This window comes from Oenanthe melanoleuca, chromosome 11 (assembly GCF_029582105.1).
Source record: "Oenanthe melanoleuca isolate GR-GAL-2019-014 chromosome 11, OMel1.0, whole genome shotgun sequence".
NCBI lineage: Eukaryota > Metazoa > Chordata > Aves > Passeriformes > Muscicapidae > Oenanthe > Oenanthe melanoleuca.
The window spans coordinates 13,496,279-13,522,565 of NC_079345.1; the positions used below are offsets into that span (position 1 = coordinate 13,496,279).

General features: G+C 42.8%; 1 protein-coding gene across 5 annotated transcripts in view; it reads left to right on the top strand.

The window, feature by feature from the left end:
• Nucleotides 1-26,287, top strand: part of MYLK3 (myosin light chain kinase 3) — a 31,898-nt gene that overhangs the window by 1,434 nt on the left and 4,177 nt on the right. For 2 of the 5 annotated variants that reach the window (XM_056500611.1, XM_056500613.1), the window contains exons 2-12: nt 13,255-13,320; nt 14,247-14,337; nt 15,552-15,945; nt 17,929-18,479; nt 19,663-19,768; nt 21,030-21,123; nt 21,379-21,488; nt 22,124-22,265; nt 23,023-23,093; nt 24,327-24,455; nt 25,238-25,390. In XM_056500611.1, the coding sequence (XP_056356586.1) occupies nt 13,255-13,320; nt 14,247-14,337; nt 15,552-15,945; nt 17,929-18,479; nt 19,663-19,768; nt 21,030-21,123; nt 21,379-21,488; nt 22,124-22,265; nt 23,023-23,093; nt 24,327-24,455; nt 25,238-25,390 (1,907 nt within the window). Of the gene's footprint in view, nt 1-10,590; nt 11,257-13,254; nt 13,321-14,246; nt 14,338-15,551; nt 15,946-17,928; nt 18,480-19,662; nt 19,769-21,029; nt 21,124-21,378; nt 21,489-22,123; nt 22,266-23,022; nt 23,094-24,326; nt 24,456-25,237; nt 25,391-26,287 lie in introns of those variants that run through there. The other 3 variants (XM_056500609.1, XM_056500610.1, XM_056500612.1) reach the window with 3 other exon arrangements.

A 26,287-nucleotide genomic window follows, 5' to 3' on the forward strand; every position in this document is an offset into this window, starting at 1 on the left:
ACATAAGAAACAGAAAGGCTCAGTTGACCAGACACATTTCATATCCTGGTGAATGCATGTTTTGTTGTCTATTTATGGCAACGTAGCAGAAAAACATTTTGGTCTATTAATTTGAATATGCTACTCAACTGTGTTCTTGTTGAAGAGATAATGATGTGTTTAAATTGTTCGTGTTCAGCTTTTTGATAAAGGTAATAAACAGCCTGAAATAATGCAATTTTCTCATGCTTTTTTCTGAAGAAGTGCAAATGAAAGATATTTTCAGGACTGCAGAAGGTGGCCCTAGAACCCTAAAAACAAATGAGCCAGAGTATTTTGCAGTAGTCATGTCTTGGGGGCAAATAAGTCAGTATTGCAGTTATCTGTCTCCCTGGCATTCTGTGGCTTGGCTTGTGCAGGTCAGAGTTGGTGTTTTGCAATGAGGACTATAATGAGATTCAGAATATCTTGTTTCTCTGTAATTGATCTGTTGGGTGACTGAGAAATTCTTTCATATTCATTACATCAATTTCTTTCTCTGTAAAATTAGTGATAATGGTGCTTCTCTTCTGAAAACACATTAAGATCCACAGGTAAAAGTGATCTTAGGTTTAGTTTGGTGTATTGGTTTTCCTTGTCCTCAGTGCACAAACAATCAAAACCAACTTTGTTTTGGATGTCTTGCATTGGATTACATCACTCTGGCCAGTTTACCAAACTCATTATGTTTATCTCTTGGAAAATCATTCTTTGTTTTGTTGACAAAGCTAGTACTCAAATTCATGGAACATTGCAAAGGGAAGGATGCTTTTGGAGGATGGGACCAGCAGAGAACAGACAAGGATGAATAGTCTTGGACCCCATGTGCAATTCCTAGTAAAGCTGGTGAGAACTGCTCTAATGTGTAAGTTTAATATCAACCCTAGGGAGAGCTCTCTTCTCCCAGTGTCAGCCTACAGGTTTGAGCCTGTCCCAGCAGGAGCTGGTGGTGTGTGTGCAGCTGTGATGTCAGTGTTTGCAGGGGGAATCTGTTTGCATGTTTGTGTGCTGGAGGCTCCTGGTGCAGCACCTGGGGATCTGCTGCTGCTCAGACAAGCAGCTGGCTCAGCTGCCTGGGCTGCTGTGGGAGGACTCATAACCCCAGCAGCTCTGCAACAGTGCCCTGCATGTTTTTACAGATGGATTGAAAATCTGTTATTGCTCAGAGGTACAGTGGAGGGGAAGTTGGTTCTCAAGCAATAAGATGAGGCATTTTTTTCTCTGAAATTAATTGGACTCTTAATTAGGAGAGGCAGTGACAGGGCTGTTCTAACATGTGCCTGAAGATAAAGTCACCTGTGCTTCCTTCAGGTTTTTCCTTTCTGGAGCTGGACAGCTTTGATGTTCACCTACATCAAATCTTTTAACCTTAGTGGTGCCGCTGTCTTTCTTCTGACTTGCTGGACCTGAGTTATTTTTTATCTTCTTTTAGGACACAGCAATGAGATATTTGAAGCCACCTAATCATTCCCTAAGTTAATCTTGATGCCCCTCTCCCCATTCATGTTTGTGACTGGGGGTATGTGCCACTCTCTGAGGTTTTTCTGGAGGGGCTAACATCTTGCTGATTTTGCTGCTCAGAGATATTTTTCTGAGTCCTGTGTAGAGTTATTTAGAACTCCTCAGGTGCTGTTGGCTCACATCATGAGCTTTGTGTTCGTGCACTGCATAATATTTACCTTTAGTTTCTTTAAACAGTTGTCTCTGTTTTGTGGAGCTGATGCTTGGACTGCAGAGCTGCTGATAGAGATCAGGCTTGGCACCTGCAGTTCAGGCTCCTGTTTACCTGGGGACTCACTCCTGTCTCTCCTCAGCAGAGCAGCTCTGGGATGCAGGCTCTGCACAGTCCCTGCACTGCAGGACCCTCCTGGGGTCCAGATTCTTGGCAGGCTGTGTGCACACTGCTGTGCAAAGCTCACAGAGGCAGGCAGACTGAAAAAAATGGATGGAATTGGTAAACCATTCTGAAGGACCGGGATTTTTATAAAAATATGTGATTGGAAAATTTCTGAGCATCTCAGTTGTTAACACTGTCTCCCCAGGTTTTGTGGGAGCTCAAGAGGGAGATGTCATGTGCTCCAATTTGAATTTTGCACCATAGTGGTCTGCCAGCTAAATATACTCTATTGAGTATTCTTTCAGACAGTTCATATCCCAGAAACTAAAGTAGTAAACTATATATAGTCTCTGACATTACAAACCAGGTTTGTTTTCACCTTCTCCATGGCTGAATTGAGATAGCAGGAGCTAACAGGTCCTCCTGCTGTTGTCTTCTATATTTGTGGCTCACCTTTCACTCTCATTTGTGTTCTTGTTTTGTTGTTCAGGCTTGAGCAGCCCATGTGCTTTCTGACTCACCTATCTTAGGCACATTTCTGATTTCAGATCCTGAATGCTTCCCTTCAGAGACCTGATTCCTTCCAACACTGTCACTGCATGTTCACTGATACTGTGTGGGGCTGGGCAGAGTTAAGAAATGCCCTTTTTCTATTAATAACTCTGTTCTGGATGTTTTCTTGGTGGGTTCCTGTTCCCAGTTTCAGCTGAAGTCCCCAGGAGCTCAGTGTGGGAAGCTTCAGAGTTCTGGTTAATTCTCAACACCCCTTTAGGGTTCAGCACAGCCTGATGTGCATCTTCCTTGATCAGTCTTGCTATAAAAAGAAAATAGTTTGCTACAGATTTGATGACTGACTGGCCTTCTTGTTTCTGGGTTTGCTTTCTGCAGAGTTACCAGGTTTAGGGCCAGGAAACAGTGGCACAAGTTCCCAAATGGCTGTGGGTGATCCCACTGTGTGGGATCTGTCACTGTCACCACAGCCAGCATGGCTTGTCTTGGGAAGGCAGGGAGAAAGCTGCCAGCCACTGCTGTGGCACACTGAGCTTGTTCTGGGGCACTTTCATCTGTTTTATGCTCAGTGCAGGATCCACTTTTCACTGGGTTGGTTCAGTTTGGACAAACTTTGTTGGAATTCCCCCCTTTCTCCTGTGGTGGAACAGGAGCATGAGACCCTTGTATTTCACCATTTTCAGGGATATCATGTAGGGACTCTTGCCAGCTGTAACTTGCTTACCTCTCTGCAGAGTATTACAGCAATGTTTTCCAGCATCCAGCCCCTGCTGACTCCTCTCCTAATTTCTTACACTGAGAAGATCTTGATGTAGTGTTACTGGATTTCTGGCTGGCACTGCCCTACTACCCATTAGTGACAAATACTCCTGGTATCAGCTAATATGAAATCCACACCATTTATATCCTGGATCTTTTATCAGCACTGTTGTTTGCTTGCTTTCCTCTGAGTGATTTTGGCTTTGTGGTGCCAGGCCTTGGGGCTGTTTTTGTAGTCTAGCACTGATAATCAGTGCGTCTGCATTTGCACTACAGCTGTCTCTGCAATGCAGCTGAGATTAATTTGTCACTGATCTAATAGCAGAATTCCAAAATTGATGATTTATTAGTTTTAATTCAGGAGACTCCTATGAGTGCAGAGAAGTGGTTGAGGAAAACTAATACTCTGGAGTCTGCTGGCTGCTGATTTAAGGTAGCAAGGTGGTTCAGAAGCAAAACTTCCTGAGTCATGATAGAAGCCCTGCAGAGAAGCACTGGGGGGTACTTTCTGTTTTGGGGGTGGAAATGGCTCTGGATTTCTGTTTTTACTAGATATTTGTACTGAGATACTAACTTCAGATGGAAAAATGGATCACTGTGCTTAATCATACAACTGGAACCTTAATTCAAGGCTTCTAATTCATACCCAACTGTTCTTAAGCTATCTGCTTTAGGGAGATAAACTTTAAAAATTGCCTTGCTCTGAAAAACTTCATTCCTGTTGTTAGTTGCTTTCTGCAATTCCACTGGCATGTGGTATAATGTTCCTTTAGGGAAGCTTTTCTGTAGATCCCATTCTTTTGCTTCTTTCCTGTATACTTCTTCCAAGCTGAAAAAACTATTACAGGTTTAGCTGGAGATGTTTTTCACAGCTGAGATGGATGCAGCAATTTCTTTGCTTTTTTGCCAGACATTGAAACATTCACCCAAAGAACAGCAAGTGGCTTCTGTGTGAGCTTTGATTACTGGGAAGTTTGCAAAACCACTGCTTTTTGTACACAAACTCTTTTATTCTGAATCTTTTTCAAAGCAGTTTGTGTCGAGGCTAAGCCTGAACTGATGGTTATTCCCATGTTTGTGAATGATGTCAAAGCAAAATATCAGAGATCTAAACCAGCAGGTGAATACAGCACATAACAGATTCATTATAGGGCAGATAAGTATTTACTTGATCTAAAATTTTGCTAACATGGTGTTTTGGGTTTTAGTGAGGAATAGCAATGTCAAAGAGCTCTTACTTGAAAAGTCCCCTGCCTGTTAAATTCCTGTAAAGACCATTATTAGCAAGGAGCAGTGAGTACAGTGCTTGGTGTTTGCTGTACCACAGCTGTGAGCTGTCAGGTGGGAATGGGAGTGAGGGAAAAATCAGGGACTGAGACTCCAGCTTTCACAGGGGCTGATGGTGGCAGGATCTGCTTCTGTAAACTCCACCTGGGAGGAGTTCCCAAGGGTGTGCCAGTAGCCAGGGGATGCAGGAGTCCAGCTGGGTGGTTTTGGAGGCTGCTCTTGCAAGGCTGCCTGTGAACACTTGTGTCACTTAATTCCAGTGCAATCCAGCATGATTTGAGGTGTCCTGCAATGTAGAATTCTGCTAGAGGTGTTCATATCTTGATCAGTATCCAGGAAGGGTAGAGGGGGGCTGGAGGACACAGCTCTTGCCTTTCAACCCTGGTAATGCAAGTGGAGGAGCAAAGGAAATGGTATGAAATATTCTTACAACAATTGTCACTCATGGTGGTGAGAAGGGTGAAGCTGGAAATGATGGTTACACATTAATAGGTTAGTATAGCTCAGACTGTGCACTTTTGTTGTCTTTTCAGACTTGAAGCTAAAAAGATCTTCTGAGGTAGGAAGGGAGCAGAAGTGCAGAAAGCACAGTGCAGTTGAAGGATTTGCATCTTCTCAAACAAAAGCACGTTGCTGGCAAAGTAGAGGCTTTTCTGAGGGATTTGATTTGAAGCCAGTCAAATTTCAAGTCAGCAGGAACAATTGTGCTGGTTTTAATGTGTTTTGGAGCAAACTCTGAATTATGTAAGTTTGTTTTCCAGAAAAGTTGACTGTCTGAATAGAAATAGCCCTTTCTTATGCAACAGGTCTGTTCCCTGTATGTATCCTGAGATCCTGTCTCATCACTACAGTGAGGAGAATTGGCTTTTACTGATTTATTCCTGCTGGCATTACTGCCCAGCCAAGGCTGCTCTTCTGTTGCGGCAGATCCCTGCTGACATAGTTACTTGTACCTGAGCACTGCCACTGGCACAGGAGCTTTTGGCAGGTGTCAGGGTGAACCCCAGGGCTCTGTGCTGAGCTCCCAGCAGCACTGAGAGATCTTGGGAATAAGAGGCTCCTTGAATCTGAGGGAAGCTTGTGGCTGACCCATAAAATCAGCAGGCTTTGTGAGGAACTGTCTGCATTAGATTTAAAACCACTGAAATGCAGGGGAAGCAGGAACAACATGACTTTTTTGTTGTTTCCAGGGATGAGGTCTTTGTTGGAGGGAATGGGAGGGTGAATCCTTACAACCACACCAGGAAAACATTCTCAGTCACCACTCTTCTATTCCAAGTTAGTTAAATAGTTTAATAGATGCATAAAGAGAAAATAAACTGAAAGGATGAAAATTCCAAGTAATAAGCTTCTTAAAGTAGTTTCTGTGAGTAAGAGACTTGGTGGTGAGAATGAGCTCTGGGCTCAAGGGAGTGCATGTGGGCAGACAGCAGGTGCCTGCTGGCCTCCTGAGGGGCAGAGTAACCTGGTGCAAGGACTGAGGGCAAATGGTAAACAGTGTTATCTAGCAATCTCATCACTTTGATGTAAATGAAATGTCATAATTGATCTGTTCAGCTGCCTGACTGAGATGCATTACAATAGTGCACATGACTCTGGGTTCATAACCTATCCTTAGCTGTGCTGCTGCCTGGAGACATCCTGAGATTCACTTGTCTGAAAAATAATGGAATGGAAGTGGGGAAGGAAGTCAGGACTTGCAAGGGTATTTCCTAACTGACTGTGCTAGCAGTTTTCTCTCATTAAACACACAGAAAGCCCAGGTTTCCATAGTGGTTGTTAAGGCTGAGTGTGCCTGGCACCACAATTGTGTTGTGACAGAGACAACATTGAGCTGTTCTTGCCAGGTCACTTGGGGATACCAACAGTGTTCCACAGACCTTTTACTGGGCAGGTGGATTTCAACCAACAGTGGCAAGAGTGATCCATGAAATGTGGGGTTCTTGGCCTTTTAGAGCAGCTGTAGGTGTGGGATCCCAGGGTGATCCTACAGCAGGAAAGCCAGCCATTGGACCAGATGGATTTATCCAGCCTGGATTTATCCAGCTGTGTCTTGCTTTGGAAGTTGTTCCTCTGAATCAGAGCCAATGCCTCCTTTGTGCTTCTTTTGTTAGAATTGCTCTGTTGCTGCACCATTACTCTGTGGATATCATAACTTTACCTTTTGTGCTCTTCATGAGAAACTATGTTTAGTATTTAAAAAATTTAGTTCCCCTAAAAAGGGTCAGTTATCCTTTCATTTGCTGGGGAGAAAAGTAGGAATTTTATGTTAATGAGCTGCAGCAATTAGATGCAGATTAAGTAGATTTTCATTATAACTTGAAAAAGCTGACAGCTGGTTTCTAAATATGTAAAAGATATTTGTAAAAAAATTACTTTTTTTTTTCCTGAGCAGTGTTTATCAGATGTAGCCAAACTGCTTTGAGCTTGTTTGCTTTGGTTTTTCCTTTTGTAAATCTCCTGATGTTTTGCCACATTCAGTTCTCCATCTCCTTAGAACTCTGTTGCACTGCAAATTTTTCCCAAAGCCTTTAAGTTCTGTATTAAGCTTTGGCTTTTTATAGGCCATATAAAAAGCTATTTTTTCATTTTCTTATTTATTGTCAGCCATCTCGAGTTTTACAATGTTGTTGGAAGCAATGCAACAATCTAATGAGATGATCTGTTTGAGCAGCTGGTTTTAACCTCTGTGACATTTCTTGTTTGGGTTATAAGTCTCTGCTGTCACTTCAGTACATGGTGTAGATTTTTTTTAATATATTTTGTTCTCTATTCACTCCATCTTTGAGGATTTTTTTCCTTCCTTTGTGTCAGACCTAGCAAGGAGGAATTGTAACTAAACTGCCATATGATAGATTTTTTTGTGTTGAATCTGAATTTTTCTCTTGTTTTCTGCCGTCTCTCTCTCACAACTGGGAGAGTGTGTGTGAGGTGTGAGCCAAAGAGGAATTAACTCTTCTCTCCCTTGAGAACAGAAATCTCTTTGGCATCATTGGTTCAAGGTCACTTGCAGTTCTGTTTCTGCAGCATGTGTGTTCCTTTTCTCTGCATTCCTGAGATACCTTGGAGGTGTTTTAAAGGGACCAGAGAAGTTCATTTCAGTCCAGCAGACAGTGGAGTCAAGGCAGTTGCCTGCACACTCCAGATTTGAGGGCTCATTTTTTGTTACCTGGAAGAAATGAGCAGAACCCACAGGAGAGCAATTGTCATCAGAAGCTTTGTTCAGGTTACACCCAGACAATGATGGAGCCTTGTGGGTCACCAGTTTTGGCAATGCCAACAGGGCTGACTGAACAAAACTCTGCTCTCTGTCCAAGTCCTGCAGCATTCCCTGGCATTTGTTGTTCACACAGCACTGTGAAATTCAGGGACTGAGGATGAAGCACCCTGTGTTGTGGCATCTAAGTGCAAAATGTCATTGTAAGCAATAGCTCCTCACAAGGAAAAAGTGAGTTTGTTAGGCTGTGGCACTTGTCTCAACTTGTCTCAACTTGTGATGTCAGGCGTTTTAGGATTTTCCCTTATTTTTTGGTAACTATTGAAAGGCTGAGGACTGGCAATGGAAATAAATACTCTCTGCAGGCTGCTCAAGAAGATCTGAACACTGGGCACTGAATCAATGCTCTGAACAAAAATTGCCTGCTTTTGTAATTCAAAGCAAAAGGAATAAAAGGGTTTTTGCCAGTATTTGAGCATATTATGATCCTGAAGGCAGGACAAACTGTTAGACTTGCCAGAGCCATTTCTTCTGTTTGTGTGTTTGCCAGCAGTGCAAAAAGGGAGAGAGTGAAGGAGAAAATGGAAAGAATAAAGAAAAGCTGACCTTAACTTTGTGACAGATGTTTAAAAATTTTTACTTTGGTGCAAATGAGGCTTCCTTCTCTGTCCTTCATCCCATCTGTAACTTTGCAGTTGTTTATGGATGCACAGTTTGCTGTAAGTAGTGTAATAAGTCAAACAGCTGTATCTGAGGAGACAGTTGTGGCTGTATCTTCCCTGTTCCTCAGACTACACTGGCAAGGAATATTTGCTGCATATTTTTAGCAAGAATTCTCTTAGAGCATTATCTCAAACATCTCTCAGTGCACTGTGTGAGCAGTTGGGTGGTGAAATCTGTTCCATGTAGCTGGAATACACAGTGCTGAATCCAGAGGAGAAAGGGATGGGATTTTTTTTTTTTTTGAAGCCCCACTTTTTGCTTTACACAGTATGTACCACAGTCCATCGTACATGAGGAGGATTAATTCAGCAGTTACATAAACAATAACACTGGATAATAACAACTGGGCAGCATTCATGCTTTTTGCTGTCAGTTGTTAAATAGCTGAGATGGCAATTCAAGGTTTTGCAGGACTCCTGTTTGCCCCCAAGCACAACCAGAGGCCAATTGTGCTCCCTGGTTGTACTTGCTTTGTTTCCTGGCTGTGCTGTGCCTGGAATAGCACTCTGGTGGTGGCAACTTGAGTTCTGAGTGTGCAGCTGGGGATGACTTTCTGTGGCTAAGCTTCCTTGGTGAAGTACAAGTTGTCTGACTTTAAATCCAACACTCTCCCACTTTCTTCTTGTTCCTAACAGAACAACACTCAGCAGGTACTCTTGATTTAGTGAATTGTGTTGGCTGTTTTCATCTTTTGTCATCAAGCATGTTTGTGGGCTTGAAAGAATTAATTACTTGGAGGCATTTGGCTAAAAATTCTTTAATTGCAGTAGTAGAGTTGCAAGGTGTTTATTGCTCAGCCTTCAAGACAGAGCTTTATATTTTACTGTGTTGTATGGGATATCACAAAACTTGCACCATTCTATCCCAGAACACTGTGAAAACACCAGTGACTTTAAAATATCTTTGTGGTCAGAATGACATGGCACAAAGTGCCAGGTTTTCTTCTAAAGTCATTGCTTGGTATTCAAACTCTTCCATGAAGGTGTTGAACAGTCAAAGCCTCACAGCTCTGACTGTGTTTGGTAAAGCTGGTTATTGGCCTCTAAATGTCACAGAAGCACCAGGCTGGCTATAATTATATCATGGCCTTGGTAGATATAACACCTTTTTTAAACTGTAAATAAAAATTCTCATCTTATAAAAGTGGCAAGGACTCAACATTGTTGTGAGAGGGTAACTTTAAAGCTGCTCTGTGGGAAGGGTTTTAATGTCTAGAATGTCCTATGTCATACAGGAAATTCACTTTAAGAGTGACATGTTCTTTCCATATGCCCTTTACAAACAGTGAGGAGAGGCTGGAGGCAGAGGGGTGCTGAGTATCCCCAAGGCCATGGTTTGCTGTGGTTCCATTGTTTCTCCTCCCTGCTCCACACTCAGCAGTGCAAAGGGACCCAGGAGAACCAGACCAGTCGTGTGACAGTGCCACATCTGGCATGGGACAAACTGCTCTCTCTCACTGCCACAGCCCATCCTCTGTGGCACAGAACTGACTCCCCTTCTGTGTGATGTTGTAAGGGAGCATTCATTAATGTTTCTAAAGCATTCAGAACAGTGGCAGTGCAGCCTGTGCAATGTGAAGTGACCTCTCTTCTCTAGTGACTGTAATTTGTATAGTATATATGCTGTGATTCAGAAGTGAAAAGCAAGTCAATAACAAATCCTTTAAGATTTATGATTTAATAATGTCATTGCTAATAGTTAGAAGGATTCTGCTGTGCCTTCGTTATGATTTTTTTTTTAATTGGTTCATTTTTATAACCTGGAAGAAAGATTTAATTTTAGAAGTTTCAGTTGCCAAAGACATGCTAGTGCTAGATACGTATTTCAGATCATTGTCATTGTACTCTATTTTTAAATTCAAGTGCCAGCCAACTGAAAGAGCACCCTGTGTCTGTGCTGGATGTTCTTCATCAATGCTACAAAGCTGAATTCTTCCAAGCTTCAGCACAAGGCCAGCCAGTTTACTTTTATATTTTTTCCTGTTTAATGAAGGAAATGTTCTAGCACCTTTTCATTATCACAGAACTAAAGCTGGTCATGAAAACAATCCCCCTCCCTCCAGAGGCCTGTGCAGGCATTGGCCATTGTTAAGATGCTTGCCTATCAACAGCCACTCGAGAAAGAATTTTAAATGGTTTTGTGACGTCAAGGAGGCACAAGAAAACATAGTCTGGTGCCAAATTGCCTCCATCATTGAAAGCACACAGTAAGAAGCAGATAACACAGAAATAAATCTTTTGTGCAGGAACTATCTCATGATATGCTCTAGCGACTCCAATAAGTGAGCTTGTCTGCTGTAGGAATAGCTGAAGAAGATGAACTTTCAGAGCCTCATTTTCTAATTTATGATTAATGAAAAGCCAGCCTAATCTGTCTGACTTCCTGCTGTCTGGACACAATGTCTGTGGGGAGCTTGGACCTCGCAGAGGGAAACGCCCTGACCAAGTTTCAGCCTACAAAAGTGAACAGTCTGAGCACAGTGGACAAAAAACTGTATCTCCTGAATGAAAAGATGGACAAACTGCTGCACTTCCAAGAGGAGCTGACAGGCAAACTGCAGCGAGTGGACAGAGGCATTGGTGATGTAGGAAATGGCAGCAAGCAGCTCTCAGCAGCTCCTGGAGATGCTGCAGGTGCAGGGCACCAAGGGCTGCAGGTACCAGACTGTGCTGCCCAGCCTGACGTCCAGAGCATCTGCTCAGAAGTGTTGAATTTGATGAAAGCTGCCCAGCTAGATGCCTCCAGCCATAAGGAAAGGCTGGCAAAGATAGAGAAAAGGGTTGATACCCTGGATAAAGTTATTACATTTGTGGGAGAAGTATTAAAAAATTCTAAAGTAGTGGATTTCATTCTCAAAGGCATTGTGCCCTGGAAGAAGGGGAGTCTGCTGGAAATCCCTGTTGAGGTTGGTTTAGTTTTACTGTTCTTCATTTCACTTTATGACCTAGCAGGGCTTTAGGCTCTCCTGTCAATCTCTTGCATGGTGTTTAACTCAAGTTTTCCTTTCTGTGTTGCTGGTACAGGTTGCTGCTGGCACCTTTGAATTGCAGGGCTTAGGGCAGGGAGCAAGCTCAGAACAGTGTCTGAGGTTCCTGAGGGGTGCTGGGCTCCTGTCATCACTGTGAGAAGCAGATTGCTACTGGAAAGGAAAATTCAGCTTCTACCAGTGCTCAAAGCTCAGCAATGTCACCCAAATTAGTGACATTGAGGCCCCAGAGAAAAGTATGAGTAACATACTGGAAGCTTTTGGGTTTTCTTGAGAGAAGGTTTGATTTCCTTGTTTTTTTACAAGTTCTGAACACAACACCAGTTCCTGAGACCTGTACTAACTTATGGTCATGTTACTGAGCAGATTTATGTCCTTAGACATCTTAGTTGTCTTTAACTACATTTTTATGATGCAGCTGTGACTTCATCAGCTCCATTGACATCGTTCTCTCCTAAAATCAAGTAGTTCTTATGTTTGCAACTTCCCAGGCATCAGTTCCCAAGCACTTCTTAATTATTCAGAACAGTGAGCAAGGCAAGACTTAGCTGATATGGTGTTTTCAAATAGGTCAACCTTGTTTTTTAAAAGTTACAAGCATCTGGAATTAGTTCTAGGTAATGGGAGTTTCCATTTTTCACTATGGCTTCTACCCCACCATGGGCACGAAACAGGGGTAAACTGCAAGAGCTGGAATATGTTTATTCATTCCAAGAATCTCCATGTGTGTAGAGATGAGATTACAGTAATGAGAATTTAGCTCAAATGAAAATGTCCTTTTGTATCTTAAACCAAATATTTTTCACCAAAACTGTAAAATGTTTTGGTGGGAAGGTACCTTTTGGTGGGAAGAATGGGGCAGTGCTTGGTGGCAATATACCTTTCCAGGCTTTCAGTGCTCTCCTGGTCTCCCTTTTCTAAGTGCCAGAGGCTGACAAGTGAGCTGGCCTGTTAGGAGACAGAAGAATTTATCAAGTGCTTCCATTAGTGTTGAGAGCAATAAATCATGCATTAGTTATCAACCTTAAATCTGGATAGAGATGAAGCCCATACTTGCAGTTCCAACTTCAGTTCTACAGGTTTTTGGAGAAGTGGGAAAGTCTGATGTGTGTGTTATTGTAGTCACTGCAAATGCCTGGAGACAGATACTGTCCTTTTCTTGATTTTGTGTATAGGCAGGTAGAGACTGGGGTGAAATACTCTGCTGGTGGCCTGGGAGGGGTGGAGGTGTGTGTCCAGGCTCCAAGCTGTGCCTTGGCTGGAGAGCAGTCAGGGTGCAGTGGGCGAGCAGCTTCAAGGCAAACTGCAGGTCTGCAGAATGACCATCACTGCCCTCCTTGTTTGGTTCTGCTCATGAACAGCTTTTGAAATTGGAGCATGAGTCCAGCTATAAGACCTTAAGATAAGTCTGTGCTTTGATGACAGACTGCAGGGTGATATCTGAGCCAGCATGGAGGCTGTGTGTGCGTGACCTGGCTGGGAAACGTGGGGCAAAGCACAGGTGAACCCAACAACAGATTACCTTGTGCTGAGCCATGGGCTGACTTGGCTCTGGTGTTGCAGCCTGTTGTGTGATAGCAGCACAGACATGTCCACAGAGCTGCACACTTGCAGGGGGAGCACAGAAAAGAGCTTGCTGCCTGTTCCTGTTTTCCAGCCTTTGCTCTTTGCACCAGGGCTCTGCTTATCACGGGCTGGGCTGGGAGTGGGGAGGTCGTGTTTGCATTTCTGGTGAAGCTGTTTGTTGACAGCATTCCAGAGATGCCTTGGGAATGCTTATGGAAGAAGTTTTGTGGGGTTGGAGTCAACAAAAGACTGAGTTGAGCTTCTTAGGTTCCAAACCTCTAACTTCTTAAAAAGCAGAAAAAATGCACCAGCATTAAACTGTCACTTACCCAAGGCTTTCTTTGCATGTAGGATTGTGCCAGAATAATGTTCACCCTGGTCATTGTTGCAGGTTTTCTTAGAGCTGTAATAAAAAGGGTAATGATTTTTTCCTACTTTTCCTCTTTGGGTGTTTTGGGAAAGGGGAGGTGGGGAGGCTCTGTTCAGTCTGTAGGGTTGGTGCATGAAATCCTTATCTGCTTTTACTAACAGCTGGAGGGCTGATGTGCAGCTTGTAATCAGTTACCTGCAGAAACACTTCACATGTTGCTTATTTGCTGTACAGCTCAGGATAGGGGGCTAGATCATCATTAGATTTTTAACTATATGCCAACAACAGGAATTATTATGCCTTTTCCTAATTTTGTGTAATGCTTTTTGCTACATAGGAGTCAATTGCAATTTGATTTTACGTGTATTGCTATGTGAAGTCTTTAGTGTTACAAAATATCCCCCCTCTCAAATTAATTGGGTGAAAACACTGCTTAAAGATAAAAATCTGCTTCTGTTTTTAATCCTTCTAAAGGTGACATGTGAAATGTCAAGAACATACACAAGAGTTGATATAAAGCTAGAGGTTCTATTTTGGTATCACCTCTTTTCAGGTCAAATAATGAATTTTTAGATACCTTGAGGAAGTATGTTTTGATAAATATATTCAGAAACATTACTTTATGTTCAAAAGCAACAGAAATGCAGCATCCTTTCTTTTTCTACTGTCTCATGTTTCACATGTCATACTTTTTAATCCATGTGAATAAAGATGACAGGAGGCAAAAACCCTGACAGTGAAAATTTTGGAAAGCAGTTAGCTAACGTATTAATCTGTTTTATTAATTGTTTTAAAAGGATGCCTGCCTGTAAAGGCAGGGAGAGAGTGGAAGAAGGAAGTAAACACAGCACTAATAATTCAGAAGAGGTATCTATTTTACAGAGCCTGAATGCCTGCATAGCTGCAGGAACCTAGTGGGAAATAGGCACTCATGGCTGGAACTGTAATTTCTGTGTTCCCCTGTCATTTTTAGGCCAAAGATAAGTCTGAGGAGAGTGGTGCAAAACCTAAGCATGTGCTTAGTAACAGAGGAACCCAGACTGAAAGCAAGAAGCCTCTGGAAGGTATGTATCACTCCAGGCATGCTACAAGCTTTGACTCTAGAATGTGCAGCAGACAAACTGGAAATTAATAGCCTGCTATTTCCCACTACCTGAATTACTCAAATGTAACTGAGTAACTTTGCCCCTCAGTGCTGGGAAAATAGAATTGTTCTCACTGCCTTCACAAGATGATTTATCCCCAGGATCAAGCATCATAGAAAGCTAGAAGATAAAGAAATTGAAGGAGCACCTTTGTTTAGCTGAAGGCTGGGTTTCAGTGAGCTGAATTCAGGGAGCAGAGCTTGTTTGGAGATACTGTGAAGATTGGGGCCCTATCACATAGCAAACCTCATAAGTTCTTTCCATTAATACATCTGAAGCAGCCCTCCCTCTTCCCCCTCTCTGAAAAAGGGATGTGTTGACATGGGGGAATATCTCTTTTGATCAGCAAGTTTCACTGGCCTGTCAGGCTGGGTTCCTATTTAGGGTGCATCTGTCAGGGCATTGCCCTGGTGCATCCATCCTTGATGCCTGGGGAGCTGCAGCAGGGTGAAGGTGATGTTGAGCAGGTCCTGTCATGCTGCTGTCTTCACAAATTGTCAGTGAATCCATTGCCTTATGGGCAGTCCCCTTTTTTAGCTTCATCACTTTGGAAGTGGCAATAACAAAGAAAATGGTCACAATTCTGACTCAGAAGCGAGGTGGGGTTGTGAGCAAACCTTGGGATCTGGGCATGCTGAATGTTAATAATCACAGCCATGGTCTTGGGAAGGTGATGGAGAGCCTTTTAGTGCTTTAGTGGAAACTGCAAGTGGGTGCTGTCCTGTCACCAGTGTCCCTTGGAGTCCTGCTGGGTGTGTTTCTACCCCTCTGACTGGGGAGGAGGGTGTATTGGGATCAGGAAAGTCCTGCAGTGCCTTAAACTACCTGTTATATTTGCCCACAAAGTGATTTCAGATTTTAGATACAATGAACTTGAGCCTTGCAGGTTTTTTGTTTGCTTTAAGGAATCCAATCTGTGGCACTGCTGGGAAGCCAGCAGAGCAGTAAATCTCTGGTTTGAAGCCATGAACATAAGTAGTGATGGTGTAAGGATTTAAAACCTTTTGGGGGATTCTTGCTATCATTCCAGGTGTAACTCTGTAGATTATTTTGAAAGGTGTGTTGCTTTATTCCTTCTCTGTTTTGTCATGTCTTTTGCCACGGATAGTTTATTAATGTATTCTTTTATTCAGAGACAAAAAGCGTGAAAAAGCCGGATGAAGTCAAGGCGGCGTGCGAGAAGGTGAACATTTGCAGTGCTGCAGCCAGCAAAGCTGAGCCCCAGGCCCAGCCTAAAGACAGGACAGCACAGCAGCAAGGGGCAGAAGGTGCTGGCAAAGCTCAGAGCTCCAAGAGCTGCCCACAGCAAAGGGACATCGATGTCAGAGCTTCGAGTCAAAAGAATGGTCTGCATGCAGGCAGCCCCAGTGCTGCTGCCGAGGCACAGGGCCCTGCTGAGTGCCACGGGCAGCATGTTCTGCAGGAGCCCGGGAGCAGTGGGAGCAGTGGGAGCAGAGCCGGAGCAGCGAGCGCTGGACCCTCCACATCCCGCCCGTGTGACACGGGGAGAGAGGTGACACACACCAGGTGAGCTGGCTCTGACACCTGGAACCTCCTCCTGGGCTGCAGGGAAGCAGGGAAAGCAGGCCTGGGAGGAGGCAGCTCCTGCTGGTGGGACAGGAGTGCAGAGACCTTCCAGGGCTGGGCACAGGGCTCAGGGCTTTGGGCTGGCAGCACTTCTGTGTGCTCCACTTCTGACCACCACAGAGATCAGTTAGTTATGAACTACTCACTCCCTCCCAACTCCTTGGTTTCTATAGCCATGGGGGTGAATTGAATTTGAGATATTTTTTGGTGTATGACAAAACCAAAGAACTTGTGTTTGTTGTCCTCAGAGCTTTCAGCGTCTTGGTCACCTAAAGATTGTTCATTTATTCATCTCTACAGGCTAATATTTGCCTCATATAGGTGTTTCGTAGCTCATTTTCCTTTGGGTTATTTATCTAGGATTTTATTTTAATCTCATTTATTTAAAATTTAAAAAGCCCACATGAGAAAAACAACAAAGCCCCACAACCAAAAGAGCTCGACCAACTAAACCCCAACAAATGGAACTCCTGTGGCAGATTTTAATTGCCCATACTTTCTGTCTGGGTGGGTGGCTGTGAAGTGGTTTATGTGTGTGTGGGGGTGATAGACACTCATCCATACACACCCACAAATGTGTGTATGACTCTGGGTGGGGAATTTCTCCATTGTTCCTGTGTACAGATTTGGTGTCTGAGCCCCAGATTTTGGTTTGGGGAGGGGGTGGCCAGCAGGTAACTGGAAGGCAGGAGCTGGAGTAAGTCCCAGGGGCAGCTGCAGCCAGGGCATTGCCATGGCTGGGAGGTGAAGTCACATGAGGGGGGTGAGCACATCTCTAAAGTGGATGCAACTTTTAATGAAGTTTGTGAGCCCACAGAGGCGTTGAAGGGACATTGTGTTCCCCAGCTTGGAGAAATGCCCGAGAGTCCCTCTGAGTCCAGGCTTGTCTAGATAGCAGAGGAAGTGTTTGCTCAGAGCTGGCTTCAGCTGCTTCACAGCAGAGCAGCTTGGATCCCCAGCACAGCATAGGGTGTTAAAGGTGCAGAAAATGAGACATTTCAGACCCCTGTTTTATGAATGCAGAAACATTTTCCTTTATAACATCTTTTGCATGAGGTTGCTCTACTGAAAGAGGCAATAACCTTTGTGAAAATGAGGTATGTTCTCTCCCAGATGTCAGAAACTGTCTTCATTTGCCATTGTATAAAATCTACTTTACAACTTCACAAGTTTCAGTTCAGCCTCAGTAAAATCAGACTGCTCATGACAGTTGGAACAGTAATAGTTGGCTCAAACATTATCACATGAATGTCTTTGATGGAGTTTAGGAGCACAGAGAATTGGTTCTAACCTGTATTCTTTTTAGGCAACACAAGAGGGAGAAAAATCATCCAACTTTTCCAGTAGTTAAAATGCCAAGGAAAATAGTATTGATGGAGTGAGAGAGTTTATCAAAGTTAGATTTTTAAGAGAAAGCTGTGGAAAGAATGCTCTCCCATCAGAAGACCCAAGCACAGATGGCTGAGTGTGCAGGTCAGCCAGCTGGAAGAGGATGCAGACCATCAGATTTGTAGAGCCATATGAGCAGCCAGCCATTCAGATGATCAGCCTGTAATTTGTGAAGGCAATCACTATCCTCTCTCTGCCAAATGAGTGGTTTTTTATTAGACCGACTGTAATAATTGCAATAAGTGGGTAAGTTTTCAAATGTGGGATTAACTCTTTGCAGGGTGAGACATTTTGTTCAGCAGAAGGGCAGACATGTAGAGAGATGAGGACACAGAGGAAGAATCAGCATGATTTTTGGTGTTATCCCCTTAGTGTTTGTGAGTCTTTCCAAGCAAGATTGGTACAGTTAGGTTTTATCAATACTATAGAAATTTATGGGTTTGGAAATGTACAGATTTTTTCTTTCCCCACAAAGTTACAAAAGCCAGGCTGGCCACCTGCATCAATATCAATTGTCTCCTGTTTGCTCTGCAGGATATCTATCAGTGTACATATGACTGACATGAAAGAAAAGATTGAGATGGCCAAGGAGGGAAATGTAAGTGACAGCAGAGGTAAAAGTCCCAAAGTGAAATCCACACCAGCAGACTTGAAAGGAGTCAAACAGCTGCCTGACAAATTAAAACTTCAACAGAGTCCTAAAAACATCAGCTCCAAGCCAAATTCAGAAGTTAAAGGGGACAATAAGCAAAATGAACTTGCACCTCAAACAGGGAAGCAACAGCCATTCTTGAGCAAGCCCAAACCAGCTGAAAAAGCTGAAGAGAAATCAGAATTAAAATGTGAGCCCAAAACCTCACAGAATACCTCTGCAAAGGAGCCTGTGAAAGATGCAGGGGTAAAAGTGAAAATCCATCAAGAAACAGCTAAAGCAGAAAAATCCCCAGCAGATGCCAGGTCTGAGAGGAGAGAATCTGAGAGTGCAGGGGGAAGCAGGCACCATGCTCAGTGTACAGGAAAGGCACCAGAGAAGACCAAGTCTCTGGAAGCTGGCAGAGCTCTTCCCACTCAAGGAGAAATCATTGGTAAGTTGCTCACAGTTACTCTTGAAACTTGTACATTTAGGATTTTGTGCTATTCCTGCCTGTTGTATAGACAATAAAAGCAGGAGCAGTGCTCAGTAGAACACCCCTGTTTTACACTTCAAGGGGGTTTTGAATTGAGTGCCTTTGGCTATGAGAATAACAATTCACAGATTTTTTTCAATAGTAACTTCCCTTTTCAAGTGTGTTTTAGGAAGTAAAAATTCCAAAAATGTAAAATAAAATAGCATGAAGTGTATATGGGATGAGAAGTATGAGAATTTTGAACTTTAGATGAAGCATTTGTTCCTTCAGATAGAGCATGCAAACCAGGCACACTTTAGCAGCTATGGACTGGAGATCAGAGCACAGAAAAGCAGTGCAGGAAATGTTTCTTGTTGTGGCCTGTTGTGTTGTTGGCCATGGATCTCTTGGTTCCTGGGGGAACACTTGGTTGCATTGTCTCAGGGAATGTTCTCTCCTGGCAGCACATACATGTGTATGTTCCAGGATGTACAGACAGGGGCATACGACCTGACTGCTCTGGTGTTCTGAGCAGGGCTGGATACATGTAAAATTGCAGCCTGAGATACCTGGGGATTAATTATAAAATTGCTTTCAGTGGGGACATAAAAAATTGATTTAATGAAGCTGTACCCTAGAAAACCTTGGACAGTAAGTGATCACAGTTAACTAATTCAGCTTACCACAAACAGACTAAACTTAATAGTTGTAATGCTAATAATTGCATTTTTAATTTGGAAATTGTCTGCAAAATTCTTGCTGCTAAGAGGAACCTCATGATTTTATCATTCACTGTCCTCTTTCCTCAGTGCTGTATATTTTTGCAAGTTTTTTTTTGCTGTCATGTAACAATTAAGATTATAAGTGCAATTTTTTTCAAACTTTCAGATAATATCTTCTGGTAGCCCTTTCTGTTAATGCAGAAACCAAGATGTTGGTCTCCTAAAGGTGTCCAGTGGGTTTACTCTGTTCAAAAAACAGAGTGGAGATTCAGGAGGTGGGATGCTGATCTCAGTTCTGGGACAGAATTCCTTGTCTGTAAAAGGGATTTAGCAGTGAAAGCCCCTCATACCCTGTGGGTTGAAATCTGTGGTGTGAGGAGGCGAAACAGGGCAGGGATGTGTACAGAACTGTCAGTGAGCACAGGCTGTGTCCCCTGCAGATGACAGCCCCTCTCCTCCAGCCCCCTTCGAGCACCGCATCGTGAGCGTCAGGGCAGCAGAGGTGACCTCCAGCTACTCCGTGTGTCGGCACCAGCTGCTGGGGGGGTGAGTGTGGCTATCCCTGGATGGGACAGTGTGGCTGTCCCCATTGTCCCCATGTGGGGTGAGTGTGGCTGTCCCACTGTGCCCACGTGGGTCACTGTGGCTGCCCCTCTATGGGAAAAGTGTGGCTGTCCCCATTTGGGGTGAGTGTGGCTGTCCCCATGGGATGGGATAAGTGTGGCTGTCCCCATGTGGCTGTCCCCATGGGGTAAGTGTGGCTGTCCCCATGGAATGGGATAAGTATGGCTGTCCCCATTCTCTGCTGCTGCTGGAATTGCAGGGAGCTGCAGGGCTCTGCAGCTGGCCCCAAGGTTTGGGTGAAGGACACACAAGCTCCTTGCAGCCAGAGGGAGTGGGTCCATCCTGGAGCCCTTTGGGTGGTCACAGCTGTTCCTACATCAAGGATGTCCCTTAGATGGCTGCTTTCTGCCCCAAATGCCTGACTGCCATCCTGGGGACTGTTTCTTTCATTTATTATAATAATCCTGGCCTAAGTTTTGTGGGAAGAACCTGTACCCTTAAGGCAGACAGATTCAGAACACTGGAAAAGACAACAAAGCCCATTAGGTCAGGCAGCTTCCAAAATCCTTTTTTTCTGCGCTGAGCTGCACATTAAAGAAAATGAAGAAAGGGCTATAATTATTTTGACCTTATGTTTAGTTTTCAGTCATAGGAAGTCTGCAGCTGCTTCAGCTTTTGTATTCTTGTATCCTTACTTATGTGACAAGAAGGCTTGATTTACACATTGATCCACGGACAAATATGGCTTAATAAGTGTAAGCACTGTGATGCAAGAGCAGGGAAGAGGGTGTTTAGGAGCCATCCCAAGGGGCATTAACATATCTGCGTGACATGGGGGAGAATTTACAGCACGCCAGAATCGCAGGCTCTGCGTGGCTACAGTTACTGCTCTGATGGTCATTTCAGAAGTTCTGAGATCAGGACAGAAATATCCCTGTTAATATACCCAAAACACACCCCTGAAGGACAGTGAGGGGGTCCAGTTACAGAGGGGAGCAGAGCATGGCCAGGCCATCATAGCTCAGCAGGGCTTAATATTTTAATGTAAGCACTGAACAACTGGCTGGAAAGATAAAACTAATCCTTCATAAGCTGAGAGAAAGAGGAGCTCCCTGCTGCTGGCCACCCGACCCCGTTCACTGTGTCCTGGGCTATTTTTGCTGGTGGTAAGAATAGTTGCAGGAGAGGTTTCTGTGCTGAGCTCTGCTGAGCTGCTTTCCCATCTTTTCCTTGGCATCCACAGGGGGCGTTTTGGGCAAGTCCACAAGTGCACGGAGATCTCGACGGGGCTCCACCTGGCAGCCAAAATCATAAAAGTGAAAGGAGCCAAAGAGAAGGTAACACAGTGCAGGGGGCTCTGAGCCCTCCCTGCCAGGGCAGCACCACTGCTCACCCCTGAGGACCATCAAATACTGCCAAAGCCTGGGCTTGCTGTGACTTTTCACCATCTCCTGTATTCATGATTAAACCCCCAGTCCCCTTGAGATCTGTGGTGTAGCTGTTGTTGGGCTTTATAAATAGTTCTTGTTTGGTATGTTGAAATTTAAGGAGTGTATTTTGTTCATTTTTTGTTACTTTGTCGTTTTTTTCAGGAAGAAGTAAAAAATGAAATTAACATCATGAACCAGTTAAATCATGTGAATCTCATCCAGCTTTATGATGCTTTTGAAGCCAAAAATAATATCACTTTGATCATGGAATAGTAAGTTTAAATAATCCCAGGAACTGTCAGATGTTTGGGTTTTCTCAGGTCACTAAAGCAAATAGGGAATGATAATTGTGAGCTGTGAAGAGGTGAGTGGTTTCCCAGCCTAAGAGAGAGTGGATCTCACTTTCAAAAGGAAAAAACAATGTTTTAAAGGTAATTTCTTCAGGTTAAAAGCTTGTCAGAGCTTTATCTCTGACTAATTTTCTCTTTTGTGCAGAATTAAGTTCAGTTGTCAACTCATGTGAAACACCTTTTAGTTTGAGAAATGCCATTTAGTAAATTTTGTAGGTTGAAGACTTATTTTCCCATGACTAGTGAGATGAGTGAATAAGAAATACTTTAATACTCCCTGTAGGTTTTCCAGATCCCATAGGATCACCAGGTCTTGTAGATTTGGGTTTGATATGTATTCCCCCAAATACTAGTGACAACTTTCTCAATTTTGGATTTAAATTGATACTTAATTTCAAGAGAAATAAGTCCCTTGAAGTCATTGAGGCTGCTGATACACTTTATATTGGATGTTTTGTTTGGACCCTCAATTACAGAGCCTAATTCCCCACTTGGAAATAAATGATGCTAATGCAATATCTTAGGGTTTTTAATGCTTTTCTATGTGAAATTTTTAGCCTTGATGGTGGGGAATTATTTGACCGGATCACAGATGAAAATTACCACCTGACAGAGCTGGATGCCATCCTGTTCACCAAGCAGATCTGTGAAGGAGTCCACTACTTGCACCAGCATTACATTCTCCACTTGGACCTGAAGGTCAGTTCTTTGTGCTCTCTGTGCTTTTGTGGTGCTGGTTTGGCACCACAGAGTCTCTGATTTCTGGCGAGTAATTTCTCATTTCATGGACTCACGTCATCAAGGAATAGACTTAATAGCTACAATAAATGGAGCTTTAGAGATTGATTACTTTTTTCCAATGTCTATTCAGTAGCTTGCTTGGAATCATCAGGATTCTGGGCTTTTGCCTTTCTTAAATCAGCAGCTTTTCATTCTCTGTAGCATTAACCAGTCCCCTTTTATCATTGATGAAAAAACCCCCACCCAAAACCTCCTTGGCTAGAAATGCCCACAATCTTCCCTCCATTTCCCCTATCCCTTTTTAACAATGTACAAATACCTGTTCAATCATCTTCTATAGTTTGTACTTTTTACGGCCTGGAAACAACCTGCAGCAAAATTGCAATGTTTTCCTGATGGTCCCTTAATAACTGATACTTTTAAACAGAAATACCAACTGGTTTTTTCCTGCCTGTTTATATGGCACCTCACACAAATGAAATTAGACCAGGCTGGCTCATAGACAGTTCTGCAATTGTAATATGTTTGGACCCCATCACCCCCCCATCCCCACCTTGAAAAATATTCTCATTGGAGAAAAAAAAATAACCAAAACAAAATTTGGGGTGCAATTGATCTGGTTTTTGTGGCTTTTTATGGAGGGAATTTTATACTATCTTGTGCTAGATATCTCTCTCAAACATTTAACTCAAAATACTCTCTTTTCTTTTTGTAGCCTGAAAACATCCTATGTGTAAATCACACAGGAAACCAGATTAAAATTATTGACTTTGGATTAGCAAGGAGGTAAGAAAGTTCAGTTGTGAATTATTTTAAAAATCAAAACCAAACCTCTGACATATTTTTGGTAGTTCTTTGGTGGGGGGCTGTGTTTTGATGGCTCTGTAATAATTCTGTGTGAGTGAGCTGAGCATTATGCTTTTGCAGGCATGAATATTCTGCTGTGTGCAATAATTATCTAATTACTTTTTCAAATAGCATTTCTCTTGGATAAAGCTTTACTACTGTTCTAATTATCTCAAAATTATTCCCCATGTAGAGATTTTACTCTAGGGATTCTGTGAAAGCTCCCAGAGACTTCTTGACTGCTGGATTTCATGGTGCAGGTTCTAATTGCAGAAATTATCTGCTAAACTCTTTAAGTAGCTAAGTTGATTGAAGGAAAAAAAAAATGAAAGTGTATTTGAGCCATCCTATGTGAAACAGAAAACCCTCAGAAAGATAGGGACTCTTCTCCATTCTTTTATTTTACTTGCATGAGTTTAAATAAAAGCTATAAGAGCATAAGTCAGTCATCCTAGAATAAAAAGGAATTATTTCTGTTACTATGACAGTAAGAACAATAATATTTCTCTATTTTCTAAACCCTTTGAGATTTTTCTTAAGCTAAAAGCTGGTATAAAAGCTGAACATTCATGCATATATATTTTTATGTACTTGTATATAAGTATCTGTTCAAGGACTTTGTTTCCATAAAATACATGTGAAAGAAAAAAAAGTACATTGAGTTTGGGGTTTTGTTTGTTTGATTTTAAAACTGGGAGGGTAAAGATACAAGCTTCTACTGAAGCAGCTTTGTGAACAAGACCATCCAGGAGAAAGAGATTTACAAGCAGTGCTGGAGTGGTTTGTTTGTCTGAACACAGATGTGACTCCAAATGCTGCCAGTGGCAAATGTTACTGGTTCAGTTTTGTAACCTCTCCCCATTTTCCAATAGCAAAAAGAACAGAGTAATTTCCCCCTGTATGGGGTCACTGTTACTTGTTCCTGAGCCCAATAATCCTCTTCAGGCTCACCTTGGTAGTTATATTGTGTTCATATCTGTGATGCAGATGTTTACCCTGAGCTGTAGCTGGGCACATCCCACTAATCAAATGCTCTCCAAATCTTGTGTAATCAAAACTGCTTTATTTTTTATGGATTTTGGACAACTGCTCTGCCTCCCCAAAGCCTTGCCTTGCTCTTGCCATGCTGAGAGGAGCTCCCCAGTCCTCACTGTGGCTTTTTTCCTGCTACAGGTACAAACCCTGTGAGAAGCTGAAGGTGAATTTTGGGACTCCAGAGTTCCTGGCTCCTGAAGTGGTGAACTATGACTTTGTTTCCTTCCCCACGGACATGTGGAGTGTGGGGGTCATCACGTACATGCTGTGAGTGGCTCTGAAAAGTTTCCCAAAATATGTGGGAACTTTAATTTTGATTGTGTTTCTGAGGATTTGAATTAATTTTTAAATCTGTAATCTAATCATTGTATAATGTTAGACTTGGTGTGCATCTGTACAGTAGAATTAATATTTTCTGTGTTGGACCATGGGTCTAAGAAATGACCTGTCAAGAATATCTGGATGGCAGCCATGGACAGCTTGTCTGTCCAAAGTCTCTGCCTTCTGATGAGCTTGTTTTGCATCCTAGAATCTTTCACAGACATTTTCTGTGAACTGGAAAAATTTCTGGTTTAAATTTGTATGTTAGCCAAAACTCAACTGAATAAAGTAATAAATGATGGAAGCAATAAATCTGAGCTTAGAAACTACCTGTAAAAAGTAATTTATTGTTCAGAATTCTGTTTAATTCAAGCCACATATGGATATGGGCCCTGATTTGGGAAAGCTCTTGAGTCCCTCTAGCTTTCCTAGCTGGGAAAGCACTGAAGGATGTACCCACATCCTCACTGATCCCATTCCTTGGGGATCTATTAATGGTGCTCCCTGACCTGAGTGAACTGCTAGGGGGTAACCCTAAATTACAACCCTCAATTGCCCCAAACTCTTGCCTTATCATGGCAGGGACTGAGAAGTGGAACCCTCCATAGCTGAGAGCCTTTCCCTGCATAAGATAACAACAGTTGTAAAGCAGAGAATTCATAGGAGGAAAAACACACCTTGCATATGATAACTCTCTTCTCCCTCTACCTCATCTTTCTGTTTTGAAGGCTTAGTGGCCTGTCCCCATTCCTGGGAGAGACTGATGCAGAGACAATGAATTATGTAGTCAATTGCAGCTGGGATTTTGATGCAGAAGCGTTTGAACAGCTCTCAGAGGATGCCAAGGACTTTATTTCCAGACTGCTTGTGAAGGAGAAAAGGTACCTCTGTGTCTGATTGTGAGGACAGCAGCACCAATGATATTAAATTCTTAGCAGCCAATTGTTTGGATTGCAGCCAACAATGAGAACTTACTCTGTGACATTTTTGTGTGCTGGCTCTGGGCCTGCTGGGCAGTTCCTCAGTGATTTAGGAACCCCGGTTTTAAAGGAAAGTGTCTGTGTACCCTGACTGAGGAAAGTTGCTTTTCACAGTAGCATCAATACAGGCAGAACACAGGAAATCTGGAAGGATTTGCAGTATAGGAATCTGTCTCTAAAGCTTTTGCTTCTCTGAGCAAAAACTATTTCTATTGTTAGTTTGGACTCTCACGAGCCTTGACAGAAATTGCAAAAATGCCTCTTGAATGCCATGGAGGATAGATGGAAACTGCAGCTGTGAAAATGTGCATTGTTCTTCTCTAAAGTGGTCACAGGCTTTTGGGAGATATTAGGGAGCATTTGGAACTTAACTCTGCTTGTGGCTTCTCATTCTTGGCTCCACTGAGATAAAAAGTGATTGCACATATGAAACAATAGAGAGAAGGGGGATCATACTGATGTCAGACCATGGCTGGGGGGTTGGCTGGGTACAGAAATTTTTCTCTTGCTGAGTAGTGATACAAAACTAATCAAATCAGGAAATGATGCATATAGTAAAGCAGATTGTGTGTTCGAGGGGAATTCAAAGGAGTACTTAGAATATTAACAACTTCCAGATAATTGCCTAAATCAGACAAATCAGTTCTAGTACTAATTCCATTTTGAACAATAGGTTCCTATGAAAAACAAAGAATTAACTGAAATGTAGCATATTGCCAGCAGGAGAAATCTAAGGATTTTTTCTCAGACTGTAATGATGATTTGCTGTGAGACTGTAAGCTTTGGAGTCTTCAGTTT